At 57.2% G+C, this 22,398-nt stretch overlaps 1 protein-coding gene across 5 annotated transcripts in view; it reads right to left on the bottom strand.

Moving 5' to 3' along the window:
* Positions 1–1,989: 1,989 nt before the first annotated feature.
* Positions 1,990–22,398, bottom strand: part of FHL1 (four and a half LIM domains 1) — a 38,577-nt gene continuing 18,168 nt past the window's right edge. The window contains exons 1-7 of one of the 5 annotated variants that reach the window (XM_035009197.1): positions 14,225–14,332; positions 6,371–6,552; positions 6,058–6,232; positions 5,276–5,445; positions 4,621–4,807; positions 3,845–4,044; positions 1,990–3,487 (exon numbers count right to left, since the gene is read on the bottom strand). In XM_035009197.1, the coding sequence (XP_034865088.1) occupies positions 3,404–3,487; positions 3,845–4,044; positions 4,621–4,807; positions 5,276–5,445; positions 6,058–6,232; positions 6,371–6,552; positions 14,225–14,246 (1,020 nt within the window). In that variant the 5' untranslated portion in view covers positions 14,247–14,332 and the 3' untranslated portion in view covers positions 1,990–3,403. Of the gene's footprint in view, positions 3,488–3,844; positions 4,045–4,620; positions 4,808–5,275; positions 5,446–6,057; positions 6,233–6,370; positions 6,553–7,936; positions 8,247–14,224; positions 14,333–22,398 lie in introns of those variants that run through there. The other 4 variants (XM_035009202.1, XM_035009212.1, XM_035009219.1 and 1 more) reach the window with 4 other exon arrangements.

Here is a 22,398-nt window from a genome sequence, read left to right as displayed (position 1 = left end):
GCCTTGCTGTTGCAGTGTTCCTGGATGGGTGTGTCCAGGGGTTCCCCAAGTCCCGCAGTAACTATAGTTACATTTACACGTGCCGTGTGCCAGGGACTATATTAGTAGTCATCTTTTTAAGCCCTGTGAGGGTGGGTATTCATTTTTACCTAGGAGAACACAGATCGGTGCAGATTGGCGCTCGTTCAACCTCGTACAACTAGGAAGAGGCAGAGCTGATGCTCAAATTCAAGTCTGATCGTAAAGCCAACACCCCATCCTGCTTCGCGAGTGGGAAGGGTCCTGTGGCTTGCGTGGCAGGTAACAGACTACCTTTGGTGCTGGAGGTACAAGTAAATTTGCCAACGTTTATCGAGTGCTTTTCCTGGGTGACAGTCGCCCCGCTAAGCACGCGTCGTACTATGTGATCTGCATGTGATTCTGGGAGGTCGGAATTCTGTCTCCTTTGACAGGCGAGGGAGGCAGCTCCGAGAGGTCAGGTAAGCTTGCCTGTGGCCTCGGGGGCCTACTGAGGGGCTGAGCAGCTGGGATTTGACCCCAGGCCGTCCGCTCCAGGACCCACCCTGTGACCCACAGGTAGGGATGTTCTTGATATTCTGATCCCCGTAATTACCAGGGAGAGCAGGGTTCTCTGATGCCAAGTTGCTAACTAGAAATCGCCCCTCCTTCCTCCTGTGTCTTAGTCACTCTGCAGACTGAGTACTGAGCAGGGACCTGATGGTTTCCTCATTGTGGTGCGGCCCCCACTGCCCCTGCCGCGGGGGCTCACCATTCCTGTGGCAATGCCTGGTCACAATGGCCCCTGGCAGACCTCACGGACCTTCCGCATTCGCATCTGCAAAACGGGGCGGGAGTGCCGTCAGCGGGGGCTGTGAGGGTTCGCCATCGAGCCAGCCCGGTTTCCCCGGGCAGGAGCGGGGAGGCGGCGGCCTGCCAGGAGGCCAGGGCAAGGGGCGTGTGCTGGGCCGGGCGGGGCTTGTGCGGCGCCCATGGCCGTGGTCGTGGGGCAGCATTTTCGCAGCAGACCCCGGGCCTGCCGTGGGCTGGAGTCTTGCAGGCCTGGTGGGATCGGAAGGCCGAAGGGTGGCACAGGATGGAGGACGAGCGTAGAATCTAGGGCAGATGGGGGCAGCTGGGGAAGGAAGGGGCTGGGAGCAGTCAGGGGACTGGGGGGGCGGGGGGCAAGCACCAGCTCAGTGAGGAGGCGGCGGCGGCCTGAAGAAGTCCCCACTCCAGCCCAGGCTTGTTCTCTCTGGGCTCTGTCCCTTGCCGCCATCTCCGTAACCCAGCCAGCTCCCTTGGGAAGCAGAGGGGTGCCACCCCAACTCCCCACCCCGCCCCTGCTCCCTTGGGGCCCCAGATGACCACTTTTCGTGGTTTTAACTGCTCCTTTCTCTAGGGAGACAGACACAAGGGGATGTCACCTGTTCACAGAAATGCCCATGGTTTCTTGCTGACAGGTTTTGATTGCCTGCTAACACGGTCAGGTCCACGTTAGCACCAAAGGGTCCCTGCCTGTGGCCCCAATGCTCCTCAGACCGTCGCCCTCTCCTCGGGCCGGCCACCAGGGGGAGCGAGTTTCTCCCGGCGACCCGGGGCCAGCGGGGGGGGGGGGGGGGTTGGCGCAGCGGTTGACAGCAGCGGATCCGCACTCCGGAGGGCACAGGGAAGGGGCAGCCGACCAAATGGGGCCCGTGATCCTCTGACCCCCTCCAGCGGCCATTCCCTTCCCCCGGCCAAAGAAAACCGATGCCCTTTTGAAGGGATGTGAGCATCTGCCAAATGCTTCTTTTGGGTCAGAGTGGGGTTTTGTTTTTAACTGGATCCAAGTGCTCTTACAGGTTTTGTCTTGCTTAGAATTCCTCTGTTCTGTGCAACCGCACTGAACGGAGCCCGTGCTTGGAGGGAGGAAAACCGTCACTGGGGTTCTGGGATGAGTCGCGTCCCCTGAGGGCAACCCCGGCGGCAGAAGTGAAAGGCCCAGGCGAGTTATTTATACGCTGCTTTATTTCTGTAAGGATACACTGAAACGGTAGAGGATAATAGCGAATGACACAAGGCAGCAATGAGACCACTCCTACGAGAACGTCCTATGCACTGGCAGTACGGTTTTACTCGTGATGCTGTCCCGTTACGCTACGGCCTAGAACAACGTCGATGAGAGTACAGGAGGGAGGGCAGCCTGCAGCTCAGGGAAGCACTACGTGGGGCTCCGGTTCCGCCCGGGAGGGTGGCCGCCGCTCCCCCAGAGGTCCAGCTAAGCTCTGAGGGACAGTCCGAAGAGCCACAAGAGGCGGGACTGGGCGGGCCTGTTCACCGACAGGGACCAGGAGCAGACAGCTCCCGCATGACAAGGGATTCAGCTCGGCCCCGTTCGGAGACGTCCTAGTGTGGCCGTGGCCGTGGCCGCCCTGGCGCCTGCTCAGCTACCCCTCTCGAGTGTTTGTGGGATGAATTTCAAAACTGCAGGAACCTTTGAGGGCGTGAAAATATCGACATGCAAGTCTCCAAACCCATAAACTGTTACTATTCGTTAAAACAAAATCGTTAAAAAAACAACAACAACAAAACAGAACAGAGAAAGGGCAGCTGGGTTAGTCTTGTTAAGCTTCCAGAAGGATTCGCTGTGACAACGTTCCTGTGAAACAGGTTCGTTCTCTCGGGTCTGCCTGCACGTTCCACGCTCGGAAGTAGGAACGTTCAGAAAACACGCCACACGGGGAAATGGAGGTTAGTACTGGGGCGGGGGGGCGGGGAGGTCAGTTTAGAGGGACTTACAGCTAAAGTTCAAATGTTAACTTTCTGGAAATTCGTGTTAGTCGTTTGAAAGCACAAAAGAACGGAAGGGAGATCCTGATGAGGAAGTTCAACCATGCATTTCGCTAAGCTCGCTGTCTGCTCACGGAAGTCATGGGCAGCCGCTGCAACTCTCGCGGGGCCCGGGGACGGGGTGGGCCCCGGGGGGGGGGCGGGGGGGGACACGCGGCGGGACCCGGCTGAGCGGCGAGACGCAGCTCAGCGGGGGCCCCGCGCCGGGGCGTCTCGCTCGCATCCCTAAGCAGCTGGACGGCGGCCGGGACAAGCATGCGGAAGAGCGGCTCTAGCTACGTGCGGGTGTCCTCGCGGGGGGACCGAAGCCGGCGGCTGCGGCCTAGTGCGGTCACTAGCGCGGTGACGGGCGCCCTCCGGGGAGGGACACCGTGAGATGGGGGCAGCGGCAGCAGGAGCGCTGCGGGGGGGGGGGTGGGGGGGAGGCCGCTCTGGCCCGAGCGGGGGGAGGGCGCGGAGAACAAGACTCGATTCCATTGTACAGGACAGGAGCCCCTGTCGCTTTACAGCTTTTTGGCACAGTCGGGGCAGTACACCTGCTCCTCGTGGAAGACAAAGCGCTTGTTGGCCAGATTCACGGAGCACTTTTTGCAGTGGAAGCAGTAGTCGTGCCAGGATTGTCCTTCATAGGCCACCACACTGGAGCCTTTACCAAACCCTGCGGAGACAGCGAGAGCACACGGACGAGCCGGCTGAGCGGGCGGGGCGGGAGGCAGGCCGCCGCCCGGCCGCTCACGGAGCCGACAGGCGCGCGGGGCGGGGGGGCCCGCGTCGGCCCGGCGCCGCCCCCCCAACCTCCACGCACCGGCCGCCCCCCCCGCCCCCGCCGCCGCCACCCTGCTCCGGCTCTCCAGGCCCCGAGCCCGCACGCCCCGCACGCCCCTGCCACGGCTATCGCCCCTGTGACGCGCACCGACCTCCCAGCATAACCAGTTTCTTTGATTTAGGTCAGGGCCATGGCATCAAAGTGGCCACCAGGAGGCAAACTTGGGCTGTTCGTGGGGTGTGCACTTACCGGGCCTCGAGGAGCTGCTAAGCTTCGATTTTTTCTATAAAGAACCACCACCCACGAGGGACAAGTCCTCTCTCCACCCGGATGCCTGCCCCGGAGGTTGGCGCTGGGAAACAGGGTGAGAGGCAAGCGTTTCCCGTGGCACACTGGGGGCTTCCTAGCTTTAGAGACTGGGTGGCTCACTCTTGACACAGTCCTTTTCCCTGAGGATGGCAAAAGTCTTCTCAAATGTACATTTCAAGGCTCCCCGGGGAGATGGGAAAATTGGAGGCGGGGAAAGGGCCCGGGGCACGTGGATCGCGGCCGCGAGATGAGAAATGAAGTGATCAGCTCTGCTTCTGATCGCAGCTACCGCTCAGCTAGCCTGCCGCTCCCCCCCCCCCCCCCCCCCCGCCCCCCCCCCCCCCCCCGTCCTCTCCCTGCCCCGCCGGACCCCGCCCCTTCCCACCGCTCCCCTCCCCGCGCGTGCGCGCGCGCGTGCGGTGCCTGCCTGCCTGCCCGCCCGTGGCCGTGGCCGTGGGTCTCAGGCTCGTGAACTCCGGCAGCGTCGTTAGTTAGTCAGCAGCAGTCAGGAGGTGTGCTGTATGGCAGAGGCTAAGCTGGCCTGAGGGAGAATCCAAACTATCGGGGGCCCCGGGGGGCCTTCGGGACCACCATGGCAGGGGGAGAGGACATTCTCTGGGGCCTTTGTGGATGAAACCGACGACGTAGGAGAATGCGAGATGGTTACCATGCGCGAGACCTAGCCCGGCGGACTTAGCAAGGACTCTTCAGCCTACCGGTGATGGGGTTCTTGCAGCCGGCACACTTCTTGGCCACAAAGTTCTTGTAGCAATCCACGCAGTAGTACTGGTCCTCGACGGCGGTGAAGCGCTGCCCGGCCAGCTTCTTAGAGCACGTGACACACACAAAGCACTCGGCGTGCCAGGGCTGGTCCTGGTAAGTGATTCCTCCGGATGTGATGGCCTAGACCAGGGAGCGGAGCACCGGATTCAGAGTCAACAACCACTTCGCTGAAGGCCTACTACATGCCAGGCACCGAGCTGGGCGCTTTGGTATACGTTATCTCATCTCATCGCCACAGCGGCCATGGGAGGCAGGGGCGACTAGCGGCCCCGGGTTACAGATGAAGACACCGAGGCCCAGAGAAGGCGAGCCCCCGCGTGAGGTCCCGCAGGGCAACTAGGCGGCGGAGGTGGGCCTCTAGAGCCCCGGGGGGGGGGGGGGGCCAGAGTGAGCGCGCCCTCAGACGGCTGGCCGATGAGGCCCGGGCGCCGCTTTCCCCTGCCACGGTCTCCTCATCTGCAATCCTCATCTGCAACCCGAGACCAGGAATTCCTACGTCGCAGGGCTGTCGGGAGGATGGAGCGGGACGGTGTGTGTGCAAGTGCTTCTAGAAACAACGGTCGGCGCAGAACTCCCCTGACCACGTACCTTGTTGCACTTGACGCAGTGCTTGGCGAATTTGGTCTCGTGGCAAGTCACGCAGTAGAAGTCCTCCCCTTTAGGGAAGAAGCTTCCAGTCCCGATGACTTGCTTGCAGTTGCTGCAGGTGAAGCAGTCTTTGTGCCAGACGGTCTTCTTGTACTCCACGTTTTGATCTCCTGCGGTGGGCGGGGGGGAAGCAGGACCGATAGCCCCACTGACGGTGCCCTGCAGGGGGGGCTGCATCCACTCCCCCCCGCCCGGGCCCTCCAGAGGGGAGGGAATGCAGGCCCTGCAGTCGTTGGCCTCACGCTTCCAAAGACCCTCCCCGCGGGGGGCCTCTGTCCACCGTCCTACTGGGGTGCTGCCGACCCAGCTTCTGTCAGGGGAGGGGACCCTGGCGGCGGTCACGTGCCAGGATTCGGTGCCTGAAGCCCCGCCCCGCCCCCCACGGCCTTGGCGGACCTGGCCTGGCCCAGAATTGCACCCGGAGGAGGTCGCATGCTTTGCTCACTCACTCTACCCAAATGAGAAAGCGCTACATACTTTTCACTTCTTTCTCTTGCCACAGACCGCGCTCTCCAGTGTCCTTTAGCTGCCGCGTGTGTGCGTGTGTGCGAGCGTATATGCGTACGCAGATACACGGCTATATACATGCGTGCGTATATACGCTAAACCTAAGCGCGGCTCGCGGCAGCATCGCGCCACCGCCGCGAGCCCCCGGCACCCCCTCCGCCCGTGGGGCCTCCTCCCTGGCTGCCCGGGGGGGGGCGGGGGAGAGGGGACACTACCTGCCACGATCGGCTTGAAGCACCCCTTGCACTTGGGGGAGTCCTCCCGGGTGGCGCACTTGTTGCACAGGATCTTGTTGTCCTTGGCCACAAAGGTCTCGTTGGCCAAGGGGTGAAGGCACTTGGCGCAGCGGAAGCAGGTCTCGTGCCAGTAGCGGTTCTTGTAGTGCACCTCCTGGAGACCAAGCGGAAGGGGACGGGCCGCTGGCAGAGACGGTGCGGCCGGGGGGGGGGGGGGGGCGGGGCGGGGGGGGGGGGGGGGGGGCCCAGGGCCTCCAGCCCCTCAGCGCCACCCCCCTGCCAGCCGCCTTACCTTGGAGTCCGCACCGATGGGCTTCCGGCACTCCACACAGGTGTTGGCGCAGAACTTGTCGAAGCACTTCAGGCAGCAGTGGTGGCCATCCTTCTGCACGTACTTCTTGCCCTGCAGGGAGTCCCTGCAGTAGTGGCAGTCGAACTTCTCGGTCATGGTGCCCACCTTGTAGCTGGAGGGACCTGCGGGGGCAAGCGGGCAGCGCAGATGAGCCCCGTGGGGCGGGGCGGGGCGGGGGGGAGCGCGCTGCCGCCGAGGCTCCGGGGGGCGCGGGGGGCGGGGGGGACAGCCGCGCGGTGCCACCAGGGCCCGGAGGCCGGGTCCCGGCTGCCGCCCGAGCCTGGCTGGCCACGGGCGCCGCGCCCGCACGACCTGCACTGGGAGCCTGGGAAGAAACAGCTCCCCTCCTGCCGGGGGCCAGAGTCCGCGGCCGCTGGGTCCCCGGGGCCATGGGCGAAAGTCCCGCTGGGGGGCGGGGGACAAGCGGGTCAGGGCCTCTGGACAGGTGTGGTGGCTTCGAGCAGTGAGGCGACGGGTGCAGGCGAGAGAGAGGGGGGCTTTCAGGGCAAGGGACGCAGGGCTCGGGCGCGGCGCCAGCGGCAGCTCCCGGAGCCAAGCTGCTCGGCAGCCGGGAGGAGGGCAGCCCGGGGAGGCGGCGGCGGCGGCGGCGCCTGGGGCCGCTGCTCGGCTCCCCGCGGCCCTGCCAGCCTCGGGCTCTTCCTCCCAGACCCCGCTCCCTCCTCTCTGCAGGCGTCAGCTCCCCGCACGGCCGAGAGGACGCGGGCCCTGCGAGCAATCCTCACGGATCCGTTCAAAATGCCCGCATCTAATCCTGCAAATCCGGCAGAACACTTTTCAATCCCAAACGGATCCTAAAGAGTTCCGCCCAACACAGGTCCCGGACCCGAGGCCCGAGCGAGCCATCACCCCAGAGAGACCGTCTCACGACGGCATTCTCCGTCGGTACCGTGAACGCCTGTCACGGTGATGTGCCGTGATGTGCCGCTCTGTGACACACCAAAATCAAGCCCCCCCCCCCCCTTTGTTCGAGCAAGTGAGGCTCGAGAGTCAACGAAGTGTTACTAACTTCGGACATTTGCGGTTTTAAAAATTGCAGCGTGAAAGTACGATGGGGCGGGGAGAGAAAGGCTTTTAAAAAGCGTTAAGCTGATCATTCCAAGAACCCCTTCCACTGTCTTCATATGGAACAACTTCCCTTGTCCCCCGGCCCCCCGCACCCTCCCTGCCCCAGACCCCAGACCCCACGTCTGCAATCGCAAGCCCGGCTAAGGCACTCTGTTCCTCCTGCCACCAAAAAGGTACCCAATGTGAGTTTGCATTAGCTCCCAACTTCTTGAAACATACGCTAACCTTCCCCGCTCCCCCCCCCGAAAAAGAACCCTACGTGGGTAAGTAGATAGCAGTTATTTAATTTGCACAGGGAGCACGAGAATGGAGAGAATTTTCTTCAACCACCCACAAGCACGGTTATTGTGCTAGCAAGTATCCCAGCTGAATCCAGAGGCAGAACGAGGGGAGACGAACGAGCAGCTGCCCAGTACTCACCGCGGCTCTTCCACTAGCTGAACGGTCCTAGACTCCCACTTTGGGTCCCATTCCCGGTTTTTTTTATACAAACACATGTCCGAGTTGTTTGGATCCCGTTGCCACAGACAACCAAATAGCAGAGAGTGAGCTAAGGAAACCACACCCTGCGTCTCGGAGCCCGCCTCGGCCAAGGCTGGTGAACTCTCACTCAGAACTGGGTGCATTTCAGAAGCTGGCCTCCAAACAAAGCAGATCGCACCGTGGACGGGCAGAATGTTCTGGGCCAGCTGCAGCCCCCGCTCGGGCCGGCCCTTGCACAGACCGCCTCAGCCCCAGGGAGTGAACGACTGAAAGCGAGTGGGTGGCATTCCTGGGCAAAGACAGTTGCCCGAGGCGGTTGTGCCAAGTCATCGAGACCAGAGAATGGTCCTTAGTGGCACTTTCTCCCCCAAAACAAAACCGGGATGTTCCCTTGCGTAATCGGGTTAGAGAGGAACCGTAGAAACACAGTTGAGACCAAGGTCTGTGTCCCTGAACGGCGCACTGTTTACCGCAGGCAGCTTTTAAAGAGCCATTAGCCTCTGTGCAGACAGAAAACAGTGCCTGTCCCAGGGAGAGCAGCTGAAAATCACTCTCCTCCACTCATTCTTGCTGGTCTTTCACATGGCACATAAAATCCTCGTCCGACTAGCTTTTCCGTATGGAAATTGTGCCCTCAACAAAGACCTGCTTTCTTGTTAAGAGCGGAGTAGAGCAACCAACTAAATCTCCAGTAACAGTAAATGCCAGGAAATTCAATTATCAGGGGCTCCTAAAGGCCATTTGGCAGGAAATCAGCATTTGTGAGATTAGACGGCACTGGCTTCCTGCGTGGCGAGTAATCATGGCTGCCTCAGCCCTTCAGACACTATCTTCCTGGACGGCACTGGCACTTCCCTCCTCCTCCCTCACTGAAGTCCCTATTTAGAACCGAACTTGGAGCCTCACTCCTCTTCCTATCACTCTTTTGCCGTCTTCCGAAGAGGAAATGGCCTCCAAGTGTCTCTACGCGGCAGCTCCAGGCAGAGCTCCGCCTGACGGGGCTCCCGTCTCTCCCGGCTTGATGGCCCGAGTGCAGGTTCCGTGTCGAACCACCGCCAGCAAGAAAGCGCAGGGCGGTGCGCTCAGGTATGCGGAGCTTCAGCTTCGGGGAGAAGGAAAACCACTGCGGGTTCACGGTACCAGAGAGATCTCAGCTGCCAAGCCCTCCTCACTGCAGAACCACATACTCTGAAACCGTCCCTGTACCAAGGCCAAGTTCTTCCCTGGCTACTTGCATGGTTCTAGAACACGGCGCGCTCGGAGTTTGTACGCGTCCAGCTGGTGAAATGACGCACGGCTCCCCAGCTGAACACGCCAGCCCCCGAGTGGCTTGCAAGTGGAGGCCTGTCAACGCTGCTGCTCGCCCCGCTCTTGGTCCCTGTCCTAACAGGGTCCTGAACGGAGCCAAAGGAGGCTTTAACAAGTCACCCCGAATTAATGGTGCCGCTGTGGAGAGTCCTACGTCTTAGAGCTTTCGAGTCCTGGCTTTTAGGCATCACTACTTTTTCTTTCTGTAGCATGGAAACCCGGGGTCATCTTCTATCCCCCTGCGCTGCACACTTAGACCCAGAGTCTGCACCCACATGGCCAGACTTCAAAGGGCACATCCTCTTCAGAGCTGGTTTCCACGGTTGGCTCAAGCCTTTTCCGTGTGTGTGTGTGTGTGTGTGTGTGTGTGTGTGTGTAGAAACACGTATTTGTCAAGATAAAACAGGCACTTCTAGGAACGTTGGCTTTTATTGCCTAATAAGTAAACAGGCTGCAAACACTGAAAGCATGTTAACAATGCTGATGTCAAATTCATGAACTTTAGTACTTTTTTTTTTTTTTTTTTGCAACGAGTCCAATGAAGTCGAGCTCCAGGGTAACCTGAATTGGCTTGCCTCATGTTTTTCTAAACTTAGGATTCCTGGGTCCCCAACGGTTTCGAGCCTTCACGGCAGCGTGCTCAGGAGGAAGCTGCCGTGGAACATTCCTGCTGACGAGAGCGCTCCTCGGCGTGAAGCACGAAGGGGGACGGGGGGGGGGACGGGGGGGCCAAGGCATCCTGTTCCCGCTCATCTTCGGATCGGCTAACGACTCTGAGAAAGCAGCCCGCCGGTGACAATGCACAGAGGTTCCTCAAAGCCAATGCCAGCGCTCTGGTGTGGGGGCTCCCGGAAAATGAGCCACAGGGAACCTCGGACTTCACCAGAGAGAGACGCTTGGTGCCTCCCTTTGTTTCCCCTTTGTCAGAAATCACAGAACGGACAGAAATGAAGATACCGTTCTACCTCTTCTTCGGGGCTCTCCTTGATCTTGCTGAATTAGCATACACTTAAGGCGTTTCTCTCTTAGGGGATACTTTTTTTTTTCCCCCTTATCCCCTTCCCCAGTTCTAAGGACGTGAAATCTGAAGCCTTCTAAGCTCCCCAAACTTCCAGATCTGCCTCCCCCGACCTGCTGTCCTTATCTGGGAAAGGGCGCCTCATCAGTCATCACACGGGCACAGGCTACAAAGCGACTTCCCTCCCTGCAGCCCTCTGCCCGCCCCTGCCCTCCGGCAGCTCGGGGGCTAATCTTAGCCTCCGAGGTGTGACCCGCATCCGGAGGCAGGAATGAGGTTTCTCTAGCACCGAAGAAGTTTGCAAATACCCCAGGAGCCCGGGGGGGGGGGGGGGGGGGCGGGCTCGTCCCCCCCACTCCCACCCGGGGGCTGGGGGGGGACGGGGGGGGGGGGGGAGGTAAGTCACCACCACTAAGCTCCTAAAACCTCTTTCGTTCAAAGCATTTTATAACAAATACTTGTTTTTAAAAACCGGGGCACAGCTCCTGCCACCCTAAGGGACCACGATGTCCGACCCTCAGTCCTTTAGAGACGTAGTAGGTTCAAATGCGGCTGGAAACGTGACTGGCTGATCGCATTTTAGAGACTGATTCCAAGACGGCAGGCTGACTTTCTTGCCGTGCCTGCTTCAAAAGACACATCGTTCCTCACTTAGTAAGTAAGCTTCCTCTTTCAGAAAAGTCCTGGACTACATCCAACATGCTAAGAGGTGCCCACATAAACCTCAGGGTCTCAAAGAGAAGTTTTGGCTTTGATGTCATCACGTACGCATCGGAGAAGCGTCTCATTAGAGAAGATTCAATTTGTACTCAATAACCTTGCTTGTGTTTTTATATGGATTTTCTCACGTAGTTCTTGCTAATGTCCATCTCCCCCCTCATGGCCGAGAGGCTCAAAATTGGAAGATTTAAGGAAACTGTGACTATTAGGGCAAAGCAACATTCTTCGACGTGCTTTCCCTGCGTGGCATAACGTGCCGTGTGAACGATGAACTGCCACCCAGAGGGGGGGAAAATCGGGTTATTTCTGGTCTGTTAATTGCTAAGTCCAACATACCAGTCCGTTAGTCACCCCGTGTATAAATACTGGCTTCCAAAGAAAGGGTATATTGCTTTCCTGAGAACATTCAACACGCGGAGCGAGGCCGTCGCCGATGAATAGGACACTTGTACGGCAGACGTACCGAGGCACCTGGGGGTGTCGTCAGACATTTGGGGATAAATACCTAACTTGCTGCGACGAGACGGAGTTCGTGAGTCATGGCTGAAAAGGAGTCTTTCAGAGAATTTCACAGAAAATCAGAAAGTGGTTTTTTTCCCTTAAAAACAGAACATGTACGAAATGATTCAATGCTACTTGCAACTTCGCTTGTACATTTAGAGAAAAACCCATTAATCTCTTTTGGGTCACGGATATGCAGGTTTCGATTCCATGTGGCAACAGGAGGGTGGGACAGATTATTCAACAACCAGTATGTGCCGCTGAACTTCCACCAGGCCGGGTTCTAATCCCAGTCCTACTTCGGCCAGACGCGAAGCTTTTCTTGAGGTTGCGCCTATTAGGTGAGCACCTTCCATCTTTCTCACGGGCAAACGAGGCAGCCCCAGAACACAGGTTCTTAGTTTCCCTAGTTGTGGTACAGTCGTTGGCGGCCGTTGGGTGGTCATCAGAAGTACACAGCGCTCACGTTTCACGCTTGACCAAATCTTCTGACTGCCATTTTTCGGTTGTTTTAAGAACCCAACCCGGTTTGATTACTCGCTCACCCCACCATGGCATTTTCTATCCCTAACCCCCCCCCCCAAAAAGACTGCTGGGTAGGTGTGAGCCACTGGGCAGTGGCAGGCGAAGGGAACTTAATGGCCATAATAACAGGCCAAATGGTCTTACTTCCCTCCCCATCCACACCCCCAGCCTGGGCCTCCACTTGCAAGGCCAAGGGTAAAGGAACCGAATCTACATAATTTTGCAGACTGGAAGTGTTCAATAACAAAAGTATAAATTCTTGTCCTTGAAATGTCCTCTCGGTCTAGGGACGGCCACTAAAAATGGATCCGGATCCAATGATCTGAACCTCTAATGAGTCCATAACAAAACCCATTTCAGGGCAACGTGCGTTTTTCTTCTTGTGAGGACTTCTCTCTCGTCTGCTTTCACAGACCCATAAGCTTAATGCAATACAAAATGATAGCCCCTGGTTTTAAAAATCATCTAAAAGGTGTCAATAATCTAATTTAGTCACGGTTATGGTCTCCAGATTTATATAAGCAAGAATCATGTCTGGATTTGGTGCAAAGTAAAACCAGAGGTTGGGTATGTTGTAAACAGGTCACCTTTTAAATGTATTTCCCTAATCTGTCACTTAATTAGTGGACAAAACGGGGAGTTACTCTACCAGTTAACACATGTTCAAGGTCCACTGGAACAACTGGTACAGCTGAATAGTTCGCCTGCACCCGGAGAATGTGTATGTTGACTGATTATCACAATCTCAGGCATGTGGTACCAGGTTTGTAAAATGGCTCCTGGGGGTGGGGGGGTGGGGGGACAGACCGCTCTTCAACATTTGGGGACAAGAAAGACACTGCATATTAATTCATTAAAGCACGGAATGCACTGCAGTGCATTTGTTTTAAAACACCTGAGGAGAAATTTCCCAAAGTATTCTCAGTATTTAGATTTTGATGGGAGGGGCGCCTGGGTGGCTCCGTGGGTTAAGTGGTTAAGCGTTTAAGCGTCTGCCTTCGGCTCAGGTCGGGATCCCGGGCCGTGGAATAGAGTCCCCACATCAGGCTCCCTGCTCAGAGGAGAGCCTGCTTCTCCCTCTTCCTCTGTGCTCTCTCTCTCGCCAATAAATAAAATCTTTAAAAAATAAAATAAAATACATTTTGATGGGCAACTGCAAGTTTTCGAAAATCACTCTTCTAAAAGACTGCCACCAAACACTACTTTGTCCCGTAATCTGAAAGCCGGGAGACAGGACAAAGTGCCTGCCTGTTTCTGAGAGAGGGGACCGTTACTCAGGCAGAGGGCGAAAAGAGCCAGAGCGACATTCCTGGCTTTGGAGGAGAGACAGGCAAGCAGGGTGACTTCAGAGCGCCGGGCTTTCTGGGGAGGCTGGCCTGTCTGTCCTTCAGTCCCTTCGGCCCTGTTCCGCGGCTGTCCGCCCACGGCCGAAGGGCTGCCTTCACACCAGGTTACAAAACAAGACGACGACTCTCATGGTCATGACGGTCTGGAGATTCTGAAATGTTGGCCCCTTTTCTGTAAGAACAATCCCTAACCTGCCACATCGAGAGGATCATAGCTGCCTCGAGAGGCGGCAGGACTCACCACATCGCTCAGGAAGGGGAAGATGTGGGGAGTCGTTACGGGCTTTCTCCCTCCGGCTCCACATTCAGCTGCCCTTGCCTACACACCTCTGCCCTTGCCTACACACCTCTGCCCTTGCCTACACACCTCTGCCCTTGCCTACACACCTCTGCCCTTGCCTACACACCCTAAATTCGACTTAAAGCAGTCAAGATCAACACTCGTTATCTTACAAATGACAAGGAACTGCTACCCCCCCAGCCCCGCAAACTCTTTCCTCGCACAATCTCTTGCAATTTCACAGGATGTCCTGAAAAATGTAAACTGCAGTCGTTAAGTTTAGATTAAAAAAAAACCAAAACAAAACCACAAAACAACAACAACAACAAGCCCCTCACGCTGACTTTTGTCCCTGCAACAACAGCACTTCTGTAGAAAGCCAGGACAGAGCAGAGATGAGCTAGGACTGACGGACTCTCTAGACAAGCCTAAAATCATTTCATCAAAAAGTACCTTTTAGTCGAGCGACAGATCCACTGCCCCAACAAAACTGTGCTCGACAGAAGATAAAGAATCGGAAGCTTTACCTGAGTGTCTGTGGGAAGCCATGGCTCAGAGGCCCAGTGCGGGAGCGGCACCTAGACCCGTCTTCCCTCGACCCCAGCCGATAAGGCTGTGGCTCATTTGTGAACATACATTTAAGGGGAAGCGGCTAACACAAAAATAACCGAGAGCAGATGGCCCACCCCTCCCCAGAGATCACAACCTTAATCCTGCTAGAAAATTCTTAACCATTTTAGGTGATCCAAGGGAGAAGAATAGGACCCAGTAAAAATACCAAGCACTACATATAAATACCTGTGGAGCTACTCAGCCTCCAAATTAGCTCCAGAGCCAGAGAGGCCACAGAGAAAGTCATCCCTGTACCGGAATAAAATTTGGACTCGGCCCTGGCATAGCTTAACGCTGAGCCACCCTTATTAATCCACTTTGTATGCCTCAACAGCTTGCACCGGGCCCTCATTTTGGGGCTGCTAATGATAGAAAGAACTGTTAAGAGACAGACTTCTGTTAACCAGTGTAATCAGAAGGCATTAGACGCCAGGAACACAGAGATCAGGGGCATTATCTACGTCCTCCTTGGTATGTCCCAGACACCAGCACGACAGTGACAGAGCGATTCTAGCCACACAGACGAGAGACAGACGCGTGTGTACCCGCCACGTACACAAGGAAGATACTTTGTCCCACAAATGAAATCTCCTGCTTTTCAGTCTCAGGGACGACAAAAGTAAAAACACGGAGGAAAACGAAGAGGGTAACCTCACATGTTGTAACCGCTGGAGGATGGCCTGGAAGTCCCTCCAGGACCCCGAGCCGGTTCCTTCTCTGCCCTTATCCCCGCCCCCCTCGCGCCCTTCACTCCGGCCTCACCCTGGCCTCCCTGCGGGCCTCTGCACCCTCCAGACACGCCCCACCTCGGGCCCCAACACCCGTCCCCCCAGCATGGAGCCTCCCACGGGTGCTCCTCTACTTCCTTCCAGGCTTTGCTCCAAGTCACTTTCAGGGACGTCTCACTGGACCACCCTATTGAAAACTGCAACCATGCTCCCCGTCCCCACTCTCTATCCGCTTTCCCCAGTGTATTCCCCACACTAACTGTTGAAAAACGAATTAAAAGCAGCAAAAAGTGTTCGGCAAGCCTCATATAAAGCCAAAACACAGTCCCACCTGGAGCTCAGACAGTGTCTTTGGCCACTGAACGTCAAGAAAGGCATCCGACCTTCACTCACGGACAGGCCCTGGGCTCGGTACCTTATAGACGCTGCCTTGTCTAGTGCATGTCACCGGTTTCAGTGCAATTCTGTGCCTCCCCTAGCAGGCTGGGGGCCGGGCTGGGCTTGACTGTCTTCCTCTTTCCAGCCTACAGCAGCCGAGCCAGAAATGCTTCATGGGTACGTGAATGAATGAGTTTTACGATTCTTATGCTCTTCAAGTGTTTAATGAAAAGGTTATTATTATTATTTTTTTAAAGATTTTATTTATTTGACAGAGAGACACAGTGAGAGCTGGATCACAAGCAGGGGGAGAGGGAGAGGGAGAAACAGGCTTCCCGCTGAGCAGGGAGCCCGATGCGGGGCTCGATCCCAGGACCCTGGGATCAGGACCCGAGCAGAAGGCAGACGCTTAACGACTGAGCCACCCAGGCGCCCCGAAAAGGTTATTCTTGAGGCGCCTGGGTGGGGCAGCCGGTTAAGCGACCGACTCTTGGTTTCGGCGCAGGTTGTGATCTCAGGGTAGTGAGATCGGGCCCCGCGGTGGGCTCTGCACTCAGCAGGGAGGTCTGCTGTGTCTTTCTCTCTCTCTCTCTCTCTCTCTCTCTGTCTCTCCCTCTGCTCCTCCCCTCGCTCATGGTCTCTTTCTCTCAAATAAATAAATAAATCTTTTTTTAAAAAAAAGAGAGAACACATGAGCAGGGGGAGGGACGGGGAGAGGGAGAAAGAGAGTCTCAAGCAGCCTCCCCGCTGAGCCCAGAGCTCGACGTGGGGCTCGATCTGAAGACCCTGAGATCAGCACCTGAGCCAAAACCAAGAGTCAGACGCTTAACCGACTGAGCCACCCAGCGGCCCCTGAAAAAGTTATTCTAAAAGACAGCTGAGGGCGCCTGGGTGGCTCAGTCGGTTGAGCGACTGCCTTCGGCTCAGGTCATGATCCTGGAGTCCCGGGATTGAGTCCCACATCGGGCTCCCTGCTCGGCGGGGAGTCTGCTTCTCCCTCTGACCCTCCCCCGTCTCATGTGCTCTCTCTCTCTCATTCTCTCTGTCTCAAATAAATAAATAAAATCTTAAAAAAAAATAAAAATAAAAAAAAAATAAAAGACAGCTGAAGCTGTAAGTCCCAGTTAGCTGGAACATGCCAGAACAACAAAAGCTGGGAGGTGGCAGGCACATTTATCACGTGTCGTGTCCAGGAATCAGCCTGGGAGAAGGGGGGTGGCCCTGTGCCCCCCAACGCGCTGCGGCCCCTTTCTCAGCGGCCTGACGAAACGCTCTGTGTGTTGTCCCAAGCGGCCGGTCTCCCTGCAGCGATATAAAGGGCCACGTGTCGCCTGGCGGACGCGCGCGCGTCGTAGCACGTGACTAACCTCCACGAGCGGGAAACTCGGTGTTAGCGCGGTGCGTCCTGCGGCAGAGCCTGCCCGGGGAGGCCGGCTGTGGCCTCAAGCCCCGCAGCCGGGCAAGGGCCGTCGCTCTGGGGGCGCCCCGCCAAGTGCCGACCGAGCACGGACGGGCGGACAGGCTGAGCGAGTCGGCGGGCGGACAGAAAGCGCTTCTGTCCGAGACCCCAGAGGACATACCCGAAGCAGAGAGCGCCTTCCGGACCGGAAGCAGTCGGCGGCCGAGGACAAGCCGGGCTGCGGCCCCGCCAGCGGCAGCCCGCCCGCCGTGCCAGGCCTCGGGAAGGCCGAGCGCGACCTGCGCCCACAGCGGTCCCCGCCGCCGGGGGCCCCGAGTCGCAACTACAGCTTCCGCGAAACCAAACCCGAAAAGGCCCTTCCTTGGTGAGGCGACGAACAGCTTGTCCTGAGGACGGCCGTGACTCGGCCCGGCCTGGCGCCAGGGCTCCGCAAACCTTGGCGGTCACCGAGCCGGCTCCAGAACAGCCGCTGCTTCCGTTGGCGTCCGAGGCGACTTCGTGACACGCGAACGGTGTGATGGTTGATCATCTGCTCCGTAATCGCCGTGCTGCCTGCCAAGCGCCTTCATTTACTGCCGCGGGGGCCGGGGGCCGGGGGCCGCCCGCCGAACAGCTCTGCTCACCGCCCGAGGGCCCCGTCGCGGCCCTCCAGGCCCCCACGGCCCGGCGGCCGGCCGACGGCGGTTCGGCGGTTCGGGGAGCGGCAGGCCGCAAACCCCCAAGCCGCCTCTCGCACGCCATCCGCCGAGAACCCCTCGCTTCAGAGGCGGCCGGCCGCACGCTTTTGTCTTCCGACCGCTCCGCAGTGAAGCTGGGGCCTACACTGGGGGCCACTGCAGAAACGCCAGCCCCCGCCCTCAGGTCCTCTATACGGCCAACCCCCGGCGGCGTCCTACTATGCGGCGCCAGCGCGCGAGGCAGTCCTTTCTTCCAAGTGCTCCGGTGACTGTCAGCGCGAGGCAGGGCACGGCGGCCGCCCCGCCCACATGAGGGGCCCCGCGACTTAGCACCGGCCGAGCTCTGCGGGGGGCGGGGGGGGGGGCTCGGAACAGACGCGGTGGATGTGAGGACCTGGCGCCCGGTCCCCGAAGGACGGCTGAGAGACAGGCCCGGCGAGAGCAGAGCGGGAGCGCGCGGGGCCTGCGCCCGAGGCATCAGGAGGGCTGCGGCCGCCGGGCGCCCGACGCAGGGGGACAGGGAGGGAGGAAGGAGCCTCGGAGCACGGGAGCCCGGACGCAGGGAGAGAGCCTGCAAGGGTACTGCTGGCCCGATGATGGGGCGAGACACGGAGGGCCGGGCGGGCGGCTGCAGCCGAGGCGATGGGCCCGGGACGACGAAGCAGCGCTACGAGGGACGCGGGCGGGCAGGGCACGGGGGGGGGGGGGGGGGCTGGGAGGCAGAGCCGGCGTGAGGAACAGTGGCTGTGTGTCTGGCACGTTCTGAGGAGGTCCTTCTGAGAGGTCCACGGCTCCCCGCTTTAAGGGGATGATCCGAGCTGCCGCGTCGAGAGACACATGGGCCTGCCCGTGAGGTGCCGGGGGAGTCGAGTCTGTGGGCATGTCCCACGGGGCAACCCAACCCTGCACCCTCTACGTCAGGGACACCACACCCCTGGGAGCTACAAGGCGGTGATCCGGGTGGCCCCCACCGCGGGAGCTTCCTCATCTCGCAGCCTGGCTGGTGGGCGCCCTCCTCCCTTCCCTATAGTTTCCTTTGACCACAGAAATTTCCAGATGGTTGAAAACTTATGCAGCCGATGACCGCCAGAGGCCAGAGCCTGATAACCACGTGGGATGGGGTCTGCGCAGGCACCGGTGGCTCCGAAGTAGCCATTTCTCACATCCACCTTCGTCCCCCCCATGCCCACCACTGGTGAAAACACTGTAACCGGGGTTTCTTCCTCCAGAGAACTCTGTCCGGCCACTCGGCCCTCCGCCAACGATTTTACTGAGTGACTCCAACTGCTAGCTTCGGGCATCTAGTCATGCACTATGATATGACGGGACTCCACGTCGCGCTCTCCGGAGTATCTCCTGTCCTGTGTGCTCTTGCCAGGAAAGGCCCAGTACAGCTTCAGCCATCTTATGCTCCTGGCAATCTTTAGGGTGGGAAGAGGACTTTTTCTTACTGACAAGTCAAATTTTGCAAAGTCACTGCGCTTAAATGTCACAATTCGGGGCAAACACATCAAGGAGTAAAAGGAGGGAGTCCCCCTCCCGCCAAGAACCACATGGGGGGCAACTTCATCATACAAGATCCAAATGAAAGCAAACCCCCAGAACTGCGCCTCCCCAAAGGCCCCCTGAATTGCAGGGCAAAGGAAGAGGGGACCCCGGGAAAGGGGAAGGCCTACCACCAACGGGGCAAGCTACAGGCAGCGAAGACCCTGTACAGAGCCAAGCACCTCGAAAATGTTCATCACGCCAGAGAAGACCTGTCCCCCTCACAACTGACCAAGCAGGGCTTACACGGTTTCCTGGTAATCCTCACTTGGAGATGAACTGACACACGTGCCATGGCCTGCGCCATTTGATTTTTGAAAATGTCATTCTACGATTAGGAAGAGTTTTCAATGTCTCCTGCCCCCAGAATCTGCCCATCCTAAGACCCTCACCAAGATGTAGGAATGATCCCAACCACATCCTATAGATATTTTCATGGGCCTCTGACCAGAAATCGCCATCGGGACAATGCTGAACAAATGATTTTCAAAGTAAGCCAAAACGAGGACCTCAGATTTAAAAAATAAAAAATGAAGTGACACTTAAAGGAGTAAATAAACAGGAAGATGATAGAAGCAAACAAACAGAAACCAGAAAAGTTTTAGAAGGAAATATGTAACGTGAATGCAGAATCTCAGATCAGATGAAAATAAATGTTTCATGAAACTGAGAAGCTAGCAGGGATAAATCTTTGTCATATTTTAGGTGTTAAAATTCTCTTCCAGTCTATTTCTACCACCCACTTGTGATATATCTGTTTTATTTCCATGTTGCCATGTGCCATGACTCAAAACACCCTTTCAATCATGCTAAGTCCTGGCATTCACCGAGCCCACCTGTTAGGGACATTTCAAGCCTCTGATAGATGCTCCAGGGCTAAACATTCCGTGACCCTAGTCTATAATTTACCCAGCTGATTAATATCCACAACAGGAGAGGACAGGACCTCGAATAAGCTCCCATCCCTTCATTCTTTTTTTTTTTTTTAAAGATTTTATTTATTTGAGAGAGAGAGAATGAGAGACAGAGAGCATGAGAGGGAGGAGGGTCAGAGGGAGAAGCAGACTCCCTGCCGAGCAGGGAGCCCGATGCGGGACTCGATCCTGGGACTCCAGGATCATGACCTGAGCCGAAGGCAGCCGCTTAACCAACTGAGCCACCCAGGCGCCCCCCCATCCCTTCATTCTTAATGCTGCTAACTGGGATCGACTCCCTTGACCAGAGGTGTCCTCATAGGACCTCATGAGCCCTGCTTCCTGATGGGAGACCTCACCTAGTAACATACATCCTGCCTTCATTTACCAAAAGACTGTAATTATTATGCTACCTTACCATGCATTGGTGCGGCCCTGGAATTCAGGGCCAAGGTCAGAAACCCTTTTGAGTGGCTCTGCGGGGTTTGGTCATGGCGTACAGAGTGGCATTGGGAGCACAGGAGAAGGAGATGAAGCAGGGATCTGGGGGTCACTCAGGAAGTCCACATTTTGTTAGGCAACCGCGTTGACTGAGGGAGGGCAATCCAGGTTTCTGGAGGATTCGAAGGACATCAGGGTGAAGGCCTCACTGGGTGCCCCCCTGCCGGGTTTCCCAAGGGCCATGATCTGGCTGCCTGAGCAGCGTCGCAACCCAGATTCGAAGCACACACCCACAGGCAGACCTGGGAGGGTGGTGGACCCCAGTGATTCACGTCTGAGAGGGCAAACGTGAACTGCTTTCTGTGGCAAGAGCTACTCCGTGTGCAAGGACAGGCCTCATACCAGAGCAAAGGCCAGTGTGACCTTGTGGGCGGCCTGCCACGACCTTACTGCCCCAAAGGGTAGCTTGTTTTCTCTTGTCAGTCTGCGCACGGTGAGGACAGAGTCTAGCGGGCGGGGTCTGTGCGAGATGCCACCTTCACAAAGACTTGGAAATGACCTGGCTCAGCCACCCCCTTTGACAGGCAGGAAAACGAAAGCCCAGAGACGGGACACGACCTGCCTCACGGACTTAGCGGCAGCTCCAGATCTAGAGCCTGAGCGTCCAGGCCCCCGGTGCCCTGCTCAGTCACGCCAGTGTCAAACTTGGGGATGCAGTTTACGGTCCCTTGACTTCAGAGAGTCATCAGCAGAGGCTAGGTGTCTGGGTCACAGACCTCCAGACTCAGGGACGGCTGTATGATTTGCAGGTGGAACAGTCTGCGGATTCTCTCGTGCTACGCCAGGAGTCTCATCAGAGAGCAGACACCTCAGCTGCGGCGACCGGGACGGAGCAGCCGAGCGAGAGCCAAGACAGGGAAGGTCCAGGCTGAGGGAGGAGCAAAGGGGCCACCTACAACAGCTGACACACCAGGAGCACGAGTGAGTCGTTCCAAAGCTCCTGAAGTCAAGCAGTGCGCTCGCCATGCCAGGCAGCGGGTACGTGAACAGAATGACGGGAACACAAAGTCCGGCAAAGAGAACACGAGAAGGAGTCTGCAGCCAGAGTGGCAGAAGCCACCAAAGGTCACACGCTTGGAAAGACTACCTCACATTTACCTCAAATCCCAGCCTTCCTTGTTCATTTTCGAGCGGTGTGATCATCAAAGAAAACAAATACGTGAATGTGGACCAAGCGTAGAGGGGCCCAGCTGGTCTCAGGTGTGGAGAAGGAGACCAGGGGCCAGGGCAAGGGCTCCACCGCGTTCGAGGGATTGCAGATCAAATGGTGTAGACTGGGCCGTGAGGACTTTTGAGGGCTTCCGTGAAAGGAGTCAAGTCTTAATTTTTGTATGAGATTGTCTGAACAACTAACATCGTTCTAAGACGAACAACATGGGATTTGCCCGGAGTTTAATAGGGCTCTACCTATTTTCTCAAGGTTCAGGGGAACAGTGTAGTGGCTAAGGGCACGGACTCTGGAGCCAGAACGTCCAGAATCGAATCCTGTCTCCACCGCTTACTGGCTGTGTGCCAGCAAATTCTACTTAACTTCTCTGTGACTCAGTTTGCCCCTCTGTATAATGGGGATGACAGGAGCACCTATGTTAATAGGGTTGTTGTAAGCACTATATGCTGCTGTTTATTCAATTATACTCTACAAACAAGTGAGGATTCCTGAGCAGCAGATTCCTGCAAAAGAAAAATTTCTTGGGGCGCCTGGGTGGCTCAGTTGGTTGGGCGACTGCCTTCGGCTCAGGTCATGATCCTGGAGTCTCGGGATCGAGTCCCACATCGGGCTCCCTGCTCGGCGGGGAGTCTGCTTCTCCCTCTGACCCTCCCCACTCTCATGCTCTCTCTCTCATTCTAGAAAGAAAGAAGGAAAGAAAGGAAAGAAAGGAAAGAAGAAAAGAAAGAAAAGAAAGAAAAGAAAGAAAAGAAAGAAAA

The sequence above is a fragment of the Mirounga leonina genome, unplaced genomic scaffold, assembly GCF_011800145.1.
Source record: "Mirounga leonina isolate KUSES-001 unplaced genomic scaffold, KU_Mleo_1.0 Mir_101664, whole genome shotgun sequence".
In the NCBI taxonomy this organism is placed as follows: Eukaryota; Metazoa; Chordata; class Mammalia; order Carnivora; family Phocidae; genus Mirounga; species Mirounga leonina.
The sequence above is the reverse complement of the archived record's forward strand: the minus strand, read 5'-3'. Positions and strand labels throughout refer to the sequence as shown.